Here is a 15,133-nt window from a genome sequence, read left to right as displayed (position 1 = left end):
GCCCTGGACACTGTGGTTCACCTTTTACAGACAACTGACAAGGGAAAAACAATATCAAAGCGGCTATTTTTAAACACGTCATCTGTATTTCATGTTGTGATCCTACATCAGGCATGTCCAAACTATGGCCCTCCAGCTGTTGTGAAACTACAAGTCCCATCATACCTTTCCACAGTTTTGCTATTAGGGAATGCTAAAACTATGGCAAGGCATGCTGGGATGTTTAGTTTCACAACAGCCGGAGGGAAACAGTTTGGACATGCCTGGCCTACATTGTTCATCGTGCTGCTGTCTTCAACAAGAACAGAACCCAAAATAAGTGTCGGAATTGAACTCGGCACATTTGTGCAACATTACAGAAATGTCTAGAAAAAGGGAAGGCCAATGGAAAATGTTTATTTATCTTCATTATAAATTTATTCCATTGTTCATCTTATTTGTGGTAGTGTCGGTCATTTTGATTACGGTGTATAAATGCGAGTAACCCCTAGCAACTAAACAAACATTTGCTTTAATTGTCATACTCCAGCTAGATCACACCAAACTCATTGTCCTTTCCATTCATTTACCCTGTATGATTTACTAACCTCACTAGAGAACCAGATCAACTTGTTCCTTCCCAGCTCACCATCGACACAGATTCTGGTATCCTTTTGTAAAATGTATACCCTGAAATGTTAACGATGGTGACCCATATTGTTCTTTTCTTGAAAGGTTTACATTAAGTACGAGGTGTACAAATAAACGAGAACCCGTTTTTTGGGCCAAACAATTATCACAATTTTTGCTAGATGGTCATTATCAGGCTATTAAATTATAGCCCTTTTTTAGCTGAAAAATAGTTTTCGTCATGTTAACATGCATGTAATACATGTGCTTCGAGCGATCCCACGTGGGACTACTTGGTCAGCGCTGCAGCCGCCTCTGGCATTAACCCCCAATAGATAGCAGTTATCTGGGCTAATTGTATACCCCCCCCCCATGTACCTATAAGCAGCAGTATAACCCCCCCCCCCCCCCCCCGTACAGTTAACCCTCACGCTGTGGCCAGGATCTGCAGATCTACTTGCCTGTGGTCCCGCCTTCCCATAACATCCTCAGAACCTGTCTGCTGTAAGGGGGGGACATTTTTCATTAGCAGGAGGAGCGCTGGGAACGCAGGCAAAGTAGATCTGCAGGTCCCGGCAGCAGTGCAGTAATAGCCCTGCAGACCCCCGGTGCCCACACTTACTCTGCGCCTCCCCGCCACTGTGGGGTCAGCGGGGCTATTGTTACACCACTGCCGTACACAGTTATGGTTACACAGTTTTTGGGGCTGCCTCCTCCCCTGCCCCGATGATGTGCCGTCGCTCCACCCTGCCCCCAGCTGATCAGCGACCCGGATTATTGCTGGGTCGCTGAGGGGAGCGTAACCTCACAAATGCCGGGTCGCTCCCGTCTTCCCGGGACGGACCCGAGCCACTCGGCGTTTGCGATGTGAAAGGGGTATTAGAACATATTTTTTTTGTTCTTTTTTTATATCTCTTTCGCACTGCACTTATAACCTGGGTCAAGGTGCGGTGTGAAAGCACCAAAGTGAAGAACCCCGGTCGGCCAACCCTAGAATTCAACCTGCACTTTATGTGCATTATGCTGCAGCCGCACCGCTTATGTGTGGCCAGCCACATAAGAGCCTGTGTGCAGTCTCATTGCAGCGCCGCCGATCCTGCTGAACAGGATCTGCTGCTTCGCGATGTGTGGCCACAGCCTAAGGACTATTTCACACGCTCCGGCTCCTGCCGGTGGCGATAACCTGTACGGCCAAATGCCGTGCCGCACACAGTAGTTGTTAATGGACACAATTGTGTCCATTCACACGGGACGGCCACGGCCCGGCCGCCCCGTTGCAGCCGGATCCCACCACTGGAAGGGATGGATGCCGGGCTGTGACCATCCCCACCATTGAAAACTTCTGAGTGTGGCACGGCGGCTTGGCTGTGCAGGGTTTCCCCGCCTGGCAGGAGTCAGAGCATGTGAAATAGGCCTAATAGGTTATCTCCATCCACCTTCTTGAGCTGCTGAATTTTGACTGGGCGGAGTGGGGGTGGGGGGAGGAGGAAAATGGTGGCGTGTTTGGGTATCAGGGGGACTGAGAGGGAGTGTTTTTCAACCCTGAAGTACATAAAGGTGATTGCTGTCCTGTCTTCTGCTCATCCACTTGACCAATGAGTGACATCTGATCTTTTTTTAATTGACTACTGCCCTGTCCAGAGTTCTGTTGCGCCCTAGAAGTAGCCCCCCCCCCCCTCCATTTAACGTTGGAGGCCTTGTATTCCCACACCGCTGCTGCCTGGTTGTACATACGGTAGTGCTTAGTTACTACAGAATATTCTGAGGTAGTTAAAGAGTATATCTCCTGTGCACAGCCCAGAAAAATGACTATTCCTATTTGGCATGAGATCCTCCCTTCCCACTCTTTAGGCTTTCCCCATCTGTGTTTCGGGATTAGCAGGCTTACAGATCTGTACTAAAGAGCCGCATTGCTTGCTGAGTCCCTGCAGCTCCAGTCAAGTACGGATTTGACTTAATTGTTGTACACATTATCCAACTATGTCAGAAGCAGAAGAACATGTTCCCCCCCGGCCCCCCTTACCCTGTGAAGTTCAGCTCCTGTGACTGTGGACGGCGGAACGCGCTAAACGCAGGATTTCATTTCCAAACTACTAGAAAATTACTGCGAATTATTTCACATTTTGCCATCTCCCTTATACACGGGTCAGTGAGAGTGGCGTCCACAGATAAGTCACATTTCTACGTTTATTATCCTTTTTTTTTTTTACCTCAGCGGAGAGATCACAATAGATGGACTTAAAAAATGACAGCAAAATAGGGCAGAATGATATGAAGCACGTTTGTGTTTCTTTGGTGTTATAGACTTCAGCTGAGTACACACTGGACGGGTTTGTAAATCACTTTCCGATTGCGACTAGGGATGGCCATCGACTATCTATGTTCCCAAAACATTGATGGTCGGGACCTAGTGCTTGATGTTTTGGGCATCGATAGGCGAGGGTTGAATAGTTTGATGCCATCGATGGATGGCATCCGATGGCGATTTTTTTTTTCCCCTGCTGGCAAGCTGCCCAGCTATACTACCCTCTCCGAGTCCTAGACTGTGACACTCTTTCTTAATTGATGAATGATGTCATCAATGCATCATGTCATGCGGCGCAGCGGCACTGGGAGTCGGGACTGTCTTGAAGTTTGTGCGTGTGTGCGCACTGGTGGTGGCCTGCCTGGTCTCTCAGTCGATGGCCATCCTACTTGCGACGACAGGTCGGAAAGACAAAATGTAAATGTAGTTTAGTGTCACTGACGTTGCGTGCACCCACGCGTCAGGACATCCTCCGTCATCTGTACATAGGAGACCACTGGGGATATCGCTAGACATAGCCAGCATGGCAGCCGCTCCCCTTACCCCTCAGAATATTCTAGAATGCACTTGATAGGTGTTCTGCCAAAGCTGATTGGTTACCTTCGGTAACGTCTGCATCGACCCACTTCTCCACTCTTCGCTTCTTTATGCATCTCCCACATAGTAGCATATTCCATATTCCCTAAAGGCAACCTAGTGCTATTTTACACAAATTTGATGCATCGGGTTGGGTAAATTGTGTGAAAAATGTGAAGTCTTATGTCCTTTACTTCTGATTCGATGCTCAGTCCCGTGAAAGTTTTGTCCATTCACAATCTCTCACAGTCAAATGATTTTTCCACTGTGTGCAGCTTTTGCGTAGCCCAGGACTTACTCTGTGTGTGTGCGATAGAAACAGGCTGATCGAGACCAGTGCTGTCACACAACTTCCCTTCAAATGCCTGGTTACGCCTGCAGTTTCCCTGACACTCCCAGAAAATGGCCACAAACGCCGTCTTCCTGTCAATCAACTTGTGTATGGCCAGCGGCAAAAAGTAGCAGGATTTTCTTGCAGGATGCCTCGCTCATGCGTACTAAGGGCCCTACACATTATCGCCCGGTCTAAATATTTGCAGCCGTGTGCTCAGGTCTGAATAACCCCCTAAGGCCTGATTCAAAGACGCAATGTGGATGTTGTACCCTGTGGAGCAATTGTTGCTCCCACTGTGTATGCGTTTAGTCACACCGTGGGTGTGCCGAGATGGTATTGCAAAAGCCGGTCGCAACGACTGGAAGAGATGTGTAAGATAATGGAGGGTGCCGACTCATGAACAGGTCCTGCGATGTAGCAAGTAACCCAGCATCTGACTGACAGTCTTATGCAGTTTGTGGCGGGGGAAGGGGTGGCAACGCCTTTATTTGTCAATGCCATTCTGGCCTCTGCGATGGGTGGCTTGTGCTGTACCACAGGGTCCGTCAGATTCCCAATGGTGCCAAAGTGATCCGACGATGCAGAGAGGATCACTAGTCCAGCGGGAGGCACCTGCGTGTAATAGACGCCTCCTGCTGCATCAGCATACAGCGCTATCGCTGCTGCTTCCAAGGAACTCCAGTACATCGGAATTAGGCCAAATGTTATCAATGGCAAACTACTTAACAGGCATTCTGACCAAGCATAGTGACATACTGTATGGGTGGATATGGAATGTAAATTGCCCTACAATCGATTTTTAACTAGAGATAATCTTTCAGCAGCTTCCGTATAACACGGTTTCAGATAAGAATGCTTAAAGCTTCCAATTTGATACACGTGCAGAATGCGGACATGCACAGTACATTACCCTGACCATGCGGACATGCACAGGACTTTACCCTGACCATGCGGACATGCACAGTACACTCCTCTGACCATGCGGACATGCACAGTACACTCCTCTGACCATGCAGACATGCACAGTACATTACCCTGACCATGCGGACATGCACAGTACATTCCTATGACCATACAGACATGCACAGTACATTCCTCTGACCATGCGGACATGCACAGTACATTCCTCTGACCATGCGGACATGCACAGTACATTCCTCTGACTATGCGGACATGCACAGTACATTCCTCTGACCATGCGGACATGCACAGTACTCTGACCATGCGGACACACACAGTACATTCCTCTGACCATGCGGACACGCACGGTACATTCCTCTGACCATGCGGACATGCACAGTACATTCCTCTGACCATGCGGACACTCACAGTACATTCCTCTGACCATGCGGACATGCACAGTACTCTGACCATGCGGACACACACAGTACATTCCTCTGACCATGCGGACACGCACGGTACATTCCTCTGACCATGCGGACATGCACTGTACATTCCTCTGACCATGCGGACACGCACAGTACATTCCTCTGACCATGCGGACACGCACAGTACATTCCTCTGACCATGCGGACACGCACAGTACATTCCTCTGACCATGCGGACACGCACAGTACATTCCTCTGACCATGCAGACACGCACAGTATATTCCTCTGACCATGCGGACACGCACAGTACATTCCTCTGACCATGCGGACACGCACAGTATAGTACTCTGACCATGCGGACATGCACAGTACATTACTCTGACCATGCGGACAGTACATTACTCTGACCATGCGGACATGCACAGTACATTCCTCTGACCATGCGGACACGCACAGTATAGTACTCTGACCATGCGGACATGCACAGTACATTACTCTGACCATGCGGACAGTACATTACTCTGACCATGCGGACATGCACAGTACATTCCTCTGACCATGCGGACACGCACAGTACATTCCTCTGACCATGCGGACAGGCACAGTACATTCCTCTGACCATGCGGACACGCACAGTACATTCCTCTGACCATGCGGACACGCACAGTACATTCCTCTGACCATGCGGACACGCACAGTACATTCCTCTGACTATGCGGACACGCACAGTACATTACTGTGACCATGCGGACACGCACAGTACAGTACTCTGACCATGCGGACACGCACAGTACAGTACTCTGACCATGCGGACACGCACACTACAGTACTCTGACCATGCGGACACGCACAGTACAGTACTCTGACCATGCGGACACGCACAGTACAGTACTCTGACCATGCGGACACGCACAGTACAGTACTCTGACCATGCGGACACGCACAGTACAGTACTCTGACCATGCGGACACGCACAGTACAGTACTCTGACCATGCGGACAGTACATTACTCTGACCATGCGGACATGCACAGTATATTACTCTGACCATGCGGACATGCACAGTACATTCCTCTGACCATGCGGACATGCACAGTATAGTACTCTGACCATGCGGACATGCACAGTACATTACTCTGACCATGCGGACAGTACATTACTCTGACCATGCGGACATACACAGTATATTACTCTGACCATGCGGACAGTACATTACTCTGACCATGCGGACACGCACAGTACATTACTCTGACCATGCGGACACGCACAGTACAGTACTCTGACCATGGGTGTTCTTATTGTTTTCCCATCTAAATGCAGTCATACCGTATGTTCACACTTTCTGCATTACTGCCACAACGCTGGGGATAAAGTGGCGTATGTGTAGTGTTTGTATGTGCTCCCCTGTTTTTATGGGTTCATCCCAAGTACTGTAGCTTCCTCTCACTCTGCAACACATGCTTGGTAGGTTATCTGGATGAAATGAACCCTAGACTGTGTGTCTACTCTAGCGGAACCCAATATAGATTGTAAGCTCCAGAGGAGCAGGGTGCTAAAGGTTGCTCTACAATCGATTTTTAACTAGAGACAATCTTTCAGCAGCTTCCGTATAACACGGTTTCAGATAAGAATGCTTAAAGCTTCCAATTTGATACACGTGCAGAATGCGGACATGCACAGTACATCACCCTGACCATGCGGACATGCACAGTACATTACCCTGACCATGCGGACATGCACAGTACATTCCTCTGACCATGCGGACATGCACAGTACATTACCCTGACCATGCGGACATGCACAGTACATTCCTCTGACCATGCGGACATGCACAGTACATTCCTCTGACCATGCGGACATGCACAGTACATTCCTCTGACCATGCGGACATGCACAGTACATTCCTCTGACTATGCGGACATGCACAGTACATTCCTCTGACCATGCGGACATGCACAGTACTCTGACCATGCGGACACGCACGGTACATTCCTCTGACCATGCTGACACGCACAGTACATTCCTCTGACCATGCGGACACACACAGTACATTCCTCTGACCATGCGGACACGCACAGTACATTCCTCTGACCATGCGGACACGCACAGTACATTCCTATGACCATGCGGACACGCACAGTACATTCCTCTGACCATGCGGACACGCACAGTACATTCCTCTGACCATGCGGACACGCACAGTACATTCCTCTGACCATGCGGACACTCACAGTACATTCCTCTGACCATGCGGACACGCACAGTATAGTACTCTGACCATGCGGACATGCACAGTACATTACTCTGACCATGCGGACAGTACATTACTCTGACCATGCGGACATGCACAGTACATTCCTCTGACCATGCGGACACGCACAGTACATTCCTCTGACCATGCGGACACGCACAGTACATTCCTCTGACCATGCGGACACGCACAGTACATTCCTCTGACCATGCGGACACGCACAGTACATTCCTCTGACCATGCGGACACGCACAGTACATTCCTCTGACTATGCGGACACGCACAGTACATTACTGTGACCATGCGGACACGCACAGTACATTACTGTGACCATGCGGACACGCACAGTACAGTACTCTGACCATGTGGACACGCACAGTACAGTACTCTGACCATGCGGACACGCACAGTACAGTACTCTGACCATGCGGACACGCACAGTACAGTACTCTGACCATGCGGACACGCACAGTACAGTACTCTGACCATGCAGACACGCACAGTACAGTACTCTGACCATGCGGACACGCACAGTACAGTACTCTGACCATGCGGACATGCACAGTACAGTACTCTGACCATGCGGACACGCACAGTACATTACTCTGACCATGCGGACAGTACATTACTCTGACCATGCGGACATGCACAGTATATTACTCTGACCATGCGGACATGCACAGTACATTCCTCTGACCATGCGGACATGCACAGTATAGTACTCTGACCATGCGGACATGCACAGTACATTACTCTGACCATGCGGACAGTACATTACTCTGACCATGCGGACATGCACAGTATATTACTCTGACCATGCGGACAGTACATTACTCTGACCATGCGGACATGCACAGTATATTACTCTGACCATGCGGACATGCACAGTACATTCCTCTGACCATGCGGACATGCACAGTATAGTACTCTGACCATGCGGACATGCACAGTACATTACTCTGACCATGCGGACAGTACATTACTCTGACCATGCGGACATGCACAGTATATTACTCTGACCATGCGGACAGTACATTACTCTGACCATGCGGACATGCACAGTATATTACTCTGACCATGCAGACAGTACATTACTCTGACCATGCGGACACGCACAGTACATTACTCTGACCATGCGGACACGCACAGTACAGTACTCTGACCATGGGTGTTCTTATTGTTTGCCCATCTAAATGCAGTCATACCGTATGTTCACACTTTCTGCATTACTGCCACAACGCTGGGGATAAAGGGGCGTATGTGTAGTGTTTGTATGTGCTCCCCTGTTTTTATGGGTTCATCCCAAGTACTGTAGCTTCCTCCCACTCTGCAACACATGCTTGGTAGGTTATCTGGATGAAATGAACCCTAGACTGTGTGTCTACTCTAGCGGAACCCAATATAGATTGTAAGCTCCAGAGGAGCAGGGTGCTAAAGGTTTATGTTGAATTGTAAGTTCCTCTGGTTACCATTCTCTGCTATCATTGTGCCCACCTAGTCGGCCGCTCATGGAATGGATGTCAGCCTTGTGGGTTAATTTGACCCTTTCGGGGGGCACACAGCAATTATGGTATAGATCAATGATGGCTAACTGCCAGCTGTTGTTGAACTACACATCCCAGCATGCCCTGGATCAGTTTTAGCATGGCCAAATAGTAAACCTGTAGCAGGGCATGCTGGGATGTGTAGTTCAACAACAGCTGGAGTGACAAGGTTAGCCATCACTGGTATAGATGATAGATCATGTCTAAGTCGACAGTCACGAGGTTGACCACTAATGGTCGACAGTGACTCATGTTGACATTTTGAATGTCGACCTTGCCTATAAGCTTGAACATAAGCAGTGTTGATCTAAGTTATGTTAACCCTTTTTAGGTGTTGACCATTAGTGGTCGACCTAGTGACTGTCAACCTAGACATTGTCTACCCAGTGACTGGATACCGTAGTCAGCTAGCCCTATGCTCTTACTGTATGTCATGGGTCTAGTTCTAGGCACCAGATACCCAAAATGTTATCCACATGGATGGTGTTACAGACCTGTTGTGAAACTACAAGCCCCATCATGCATTGCCACAGTTTTGCTATTAGGGAATGCTAAAACTATGGCAAGGCATGCTGGGATGTGTAGTTTCACAACAGCTGGGGGGCCATAGTTTGGACATGCCTGCCCTTAGGCTTTATTGCGTGCATCTGGTTGGCTCTGTGATGTTCCACCACAGGAGTATGAGTACATACCTCCCAACTCTTGATGTGCCTGAGCCGGGACACTGTTGCTGCGCGCCGTAGGCGTGGCCTAATTCCGGGGGCGTGGCCTATACTTGCGGCTCCTCCGCGAGGCCATGCCCCCATTTTGACGCTATGGGGGCATGACCCAGAGGCTCTGTGAGCCTCTAGCCATGCCACTAGCCCATGCATGCGCACAGCGTTTATTCCCCGCTGCTTAGCAGCCGACAGGGGGGACTCCCAACAGCCCCCCTCACCGCGGGACACTGCCGGCCGCGGGAGGGACAGCGGGACAGGCCCTGATAATCGGGACTGTCCCGCTGAAATCGGGACTGTTGGGAGGTATGCTCTGAGTAGACCTCATAGGAATATTGAGGAGCAAGTGGAAAGGTGAAATGCACAGGCAGCTATGGAGGGTATACAGTAGAATTAGATGCCTCTGGTGGTGGTAAGGTCTATTGTCCTGCTGTCTTGTGCTCTTGTGTATTGTGCAAATCTGGACAAATAAAGTTGTTTCGGTGACATTTGAGATTTCCTAACTGTCTTTTTCTTCTCTTTTGCAGTTGTTTGAGGTGGATTAAGTAATGCTACTCCGCCTTTATGTCATGGTGATCTCATACCTTTGTGCCATCAGCGCTGCCCCCTTCCAAAACCAGAGCACTGACCGGGATTATGGCCCAGACAATTCCACCTACACCTCAGACCGACCACAGGAACCCTATAATCTCACTGAAGGTCTACATGAAGGCATCTTCCCAGACATGGCAACCACACATGGCAACATGTCTGGTAAAGATTGGAACCTTTATTCCCCAAGAGTGGCCCTCTCCAGTCAGGAGCCATCAGGACCCCCTCTATTGTTCTTGGCTGAGGATCTAGTTTCGCATTCAGAAGCGGCTAATAGAACTTCTCGGGTAAAACGGGCACAGGGGTCGGAGTCTATTAGCCCCACTCGGAGGGGAGATCTTTCTGTGTGTGACAGCGTGAACGTCTGGGTTACTGACAAGCGCACAGCTGTGGATGTTCGGGGTAAGACCGTAACGATCATGTCTGAAATTCAGACCGTCACAGGACCCCTGAAGCAGTACTTTTTTGAAACTAAGTGTAATCCCGCAGGTGGTACCACAAATGGTTGCCGAGGGGTGGATAAAAGACAGTGGATATCCGAGTGCAAACCTAAACAATCCTATGTCCGGGCACTGACCGTGGATGAGAAGATGGTTGGCTGGCGGTGGATCCGGATAGATACGGCATGTGTCTGCACCCTGTTGAGCAGAAGTGGAAGGACGTAAAAAAAAATTGGGGAAGGCAGAGAGTGGTCCTCTCCGTGGTTTTCTGTGGTTAGGGCAAGCGGATGGAGCTTGTTTGGTTTTCCTTAAGCTGTTTACAATACGGCACAGTGGCCTTCACAACACATTCCTGAGTCACGCCACAAACACATATGTTTGGGGGATGGACGAGATATGACGCAACAGCTGCCACCTGGGGTGGTTGTAACTTTTCCATGTCAGAAGGGAGCACAAAAACTGGATACAAATAGACAAGCTGCCCACGTCGGCGCAGCCGAGACTAAGGCGTCACCTCTCCGTGCTTTCTACAGTTTAGTGCCTTTTCACTTCGAATTGCACAGTAAAGTCAACAGTGAGACGGTGGTTGGATACTATCAACCGGTACTGCTTCAGAAGCGGCTTCTGGACAACCGCCTACGGGTTACCGTTAAAGGGGCTGATTCAGAGTTGAGATCAAAGCAAAACAAGCGTTACAACCTAGAACAAGCCATATTGGAATATAAGAGGTGCAAATGCATTTAGATATTTTGCATGCAGGGGAAATATGTGCTGCTTTTGCATGTAGCCTACGAATGTTGGGAAGCTTCATTTCAACACCACAATTTAGAGTCCCTCCTAAATCTCTGCACATTATACATCTGCCCCCCTGCAGTGCAGCATGGTATTGCCCAGGTGGAAAGCACTTGTTCCTTTTTTTACTTTGCTACCAACACTGAATCCCCCCTGCATCTGAAAATCCGACTTACACATCGTTGTTATGCATAAGGTCAGACCATGTCGACGTTTTCAATGAGAGACCTATTTGCATTTGATTATTAATTATTGATTGTGGAACTGTTGGAGAATGTGTTTATCTTCCCTGTCCCCAGGTACTAGGCAGTTTACATTGTCAGCTATTATAAAGTTGTTATTCTATTTGTAAATTTTATATATCTATAAATATATATATATGTGTATATATATTGAGAAATATAACTTATTGTAATTTTCTTTTTTATAAACCGCATGTGACCGTTGTCTCCCCATCATTGCTTCCCGCCCATCAAAGCTGCTTTCTGCCCCATATTTATTAACCCCTTACTCACTGCCAGAGTACCCCTCCCCCGTCTTTGTCACGTACTGTATATCACTGTGTATATGTCTCCATTATTAATGGTCAGTAACCGGTTTGGGGTAAGGGTATATCCCCGGGATTATTATTCAAACTTCCTCTGTAAAACATCCAATCAGCGGCAGCACAGTCCAAAATTCAAATAGGGAGCCCACCAACTACCAGAGAGTCAGTTTGGAATGGCAGTTGGTGGCAGTTGCTGTCCCTGCCCTATTTGAATTTTGAACTGTGCTGCAGCTCCCCCTCAGGAGCCTCCCCTGCATCTGTATACTTGGATTTACCTCATTGGAGAAATAATCATGTATATTTTATTAAGTGTATTGGGTATGTCACCCCCTTTCTGTGTGTCAGGTACTGTAAGTCCTTCTGATGTTCTCACAGTCGCTGCCAGGGAAGATGTCTATAAGATGAACGCAGTGTAGGTCTATCACAGTGTGATCTGATTTCTGTAGCACAAATACAACAATAGCAATTCACCGTACAAATCCCCACTTTAAGAAACTGCCATAGATCTCTGTAGAACAAGGGGTGTCTTTTAGGGGTTGCTTTTACACAATGACAATGGGCATCACAAATATAAACCTGGCTAAATGGGAATGTTCTCTGTGAAGTAAATAAATAAATAAATACAATTACAATTAAAGATAAAATAGTATTGCGGGACTACAAATCATGGACATCATGGAATCTTGGAGACCGGATAATCTGGAAATTCCCCTGTAGTATTTTGTTGCAGCGGTATGCCTGTAGTCCAACCAATCAAAAGTACCTAGTGTGTCTTTATAGCTTGTGATTGGCTAAGATTTTCCCATTGATTTCTATTCACAGTGCATTTTAATGGGATTTTACTGTGATGGAAATGTATTGCCTATCCTAAAAACTGGGAATAAATTTGTAGATCTCACAAAATCATTTGATTTTAAATATCGACTTTAGATTGCAGTTCAGGGAATCGATTAATTTATTTTGGGTGATTTTATTTTATGTACAAAATCTCCCATGGTTAGATCAGCCCTTAGAAATGTACCCATTGTAGTCCCCCTCCTGTGGGTGCTGGATAAAGGCCTGACATTGGAATTCCGATTGTTCATATGCCCAACAGTCGAGATCCCGGCTGACAGGGGCTATTCTCCCTACTGGTAGCTAGTAGGGTGGCGAATTACAGGATTGGCGGGATCCCGCATTTGGCCCTTAAATTGTGGGGATTTCAATCTTGAAATTTTAGTTTTTAGTCCTGAGAAATTGGGATTAGATTACGCATGTGCAGTCTAATGCTGGGCACCTGCTCAGACACTGCCTTGCTGCTCCTGTCTCCGCTGCTCTCTTGCACAGCCGCACCACTCCTACACATATTGCCGCTCCCGACTGCTCTGCTACTTCCGCACCACCGCTGCTCCTGTGCGTCCTACTCTTGGCCGTGTGAATAAATGTCCCTGGATTCTGGTTTGGGGGGAATGCCGGGATTGAGCATTTTTCAATCCCGAATCCCAGGATTTAAAAAATGCCCAGGATTTACATCCCTAGTAGCTAGTAAGGAGAGCTGCAGTGAATACGGGTAGCCAGTGATGTCCGATCAGGACCATTCATCACATTGGGAGAGCCCCTTCCCGATGTAAGGAAATGATGTCATATCTAAGAGCCGGTACTATATCCGTGTGTAGTGCAACACTGCAACAGTGGAAAGAGGTCTTTCCTAGGTTTGACTGAGTTTGGAACTGTGTTGCCAATACCAGTTCCAAAAACTTAGAGTAGGTGCAAAAGGGCTATAACTAAAACCTCAACATTTATAACTTCCAATATAAGACATTATACAGTACAATTCTAAAGAAGACTTTAGGATTTCTATAATAATATTCTTTATACATTTTCCCCGCAGGGTATTTTGCACAGTATATTGCCGTGATAACCGATCTATCACCGCGGTCTCCGCTGATAAAGAACGCTCTCTTGTTATCTTGGTGCACAGATTAATTCCTCAGAACTGATTAATGCAAAAATGCAGAACATTATAGAATTTATTCCGACCATATGACTAATTACCCCTTCCGTGGTTATTGTAAATAAATGGGCATCAACCCGGGTTTTGCTCACTGGAAAAGGGTACATCCTGGTCCAGTGAGCAGGGTATCCAACGGTGTAATAGGTAATCCGGATCGCCCAGGGACCCATTCACGGCATGGGGAGATCCTGGGGGAAGGTATATGATATCCTCTCCAAGGTCCAGCACGGCACCCAGAGTGGTGGAAATGGGTCTGACCCTGTTTGGAAATGTTTTCCAAATCACGGTCCGGACCTGGTACTTAGGTGGAAAAGGGCTGGCGCTATCGGTCGTGTGACATCTCGGGGAATTTCCCATTAGACCACTAAAATATTCCTTTACAAACACCTTAATGTATCACTTGGTTCCTACAACTGTCCAAATAGCGATTTATAAAGTGCATGTTCTTCATGATCAGCGCTTAGCAATAATACTTAAGAATTAACGTTAATTAGGGAAATGTCATCAATAACAAACCCAAAGTTGTATTAATCCTGAATGTATGCGTTCCACAGACTCCGCGCCCCTCCTTTCCTCCATCGTAACTTATTTGTGTTACTATTTTCTATGACAAATAGTCTGATATGTTTCTTTGTTGTTTTATGAAACTAATTTCAAATGAAAACGAAACAAATAAAACACTTTTTTCCTATATTTCATGTTTTTATTCTTATTTACTTGTGACCAACAACGAAGGTAGAGCACCAATGAAATCCGGATGGAACCTCGGGACATCCACTATGGACCTACAGCTTTTATAGTCTGTACTGGACTAGCCCACAGGGGTGAACCCCAGCCTGGGGGCCCAACTACTGGACTAGCCCACAGGGGTACACCCCAGCCTGGGGGCCCAACTACTGGACTAGCCCACAGGGGTACACCCCAGCCTGGGGGCCCAACTACTGGACTAGCCCACAGGGGTACACCCCAGCCTGGGGGCCCAACTACTGGACTAGCCCACAGGGGTGCACCCCAGCCTGGGGGCTCAACTACTGGACTAGCCCACAGGGGTACACCCCAGCCTGGGGGCCCAACTACTTGTCCGGGGATCAGATTCCAGACTGTGTT

General features: G+C 47.9%; 1 protein-coding gene across 3 annotated transcripts in view; it reads left to right on the top strand.

The window, feature by feature from the left end:
- NTF4 (neurotrophin 4) overlaps positions 1 to 14,719 on the top strand; it is an 88,450-nt gene extending 73,731 nt beyond the window's left edge. For all 3 annotated transcript variants that reach the window (XM_083162259.1, XM_083162257.1, XM_083162258.1), the window contains exon 2: positions 10,191 to 14,719. In XM_083162259.1, coding sequence (XP_083018385.1) covers positions 10,212 to 10,919 — 708 coding nt within the window. In that variant the 5' untranslated portion in view covers positions 10,191 to 10,211 and the 3' untranslated portion in view covers positions 10,920 to 14,719. The remainder of the gene's footprint in view (positions 1 to 10,190) is intronic.
- The last annotated feature ends 414 nt before the right edge of the window (positions 14,720 to 15,133 follow it).

The sequence above is a fragment of the Crinia signifera genome, chromosome 19 (assembly GCF_055691185.1).
Source record: "Crinia signifera chromosome 19, ASM5569118v1, whole genome shotgun sequence".
Lineage (NCBI taxonomy): Eukaryota > Metazoa > Chordata > Amphibia > Anura > Myobatrachidae > Crinia > Crinia signifera.
This window is presented reverse-complemented; position numbering and strand designations above follow the sequence as displayed.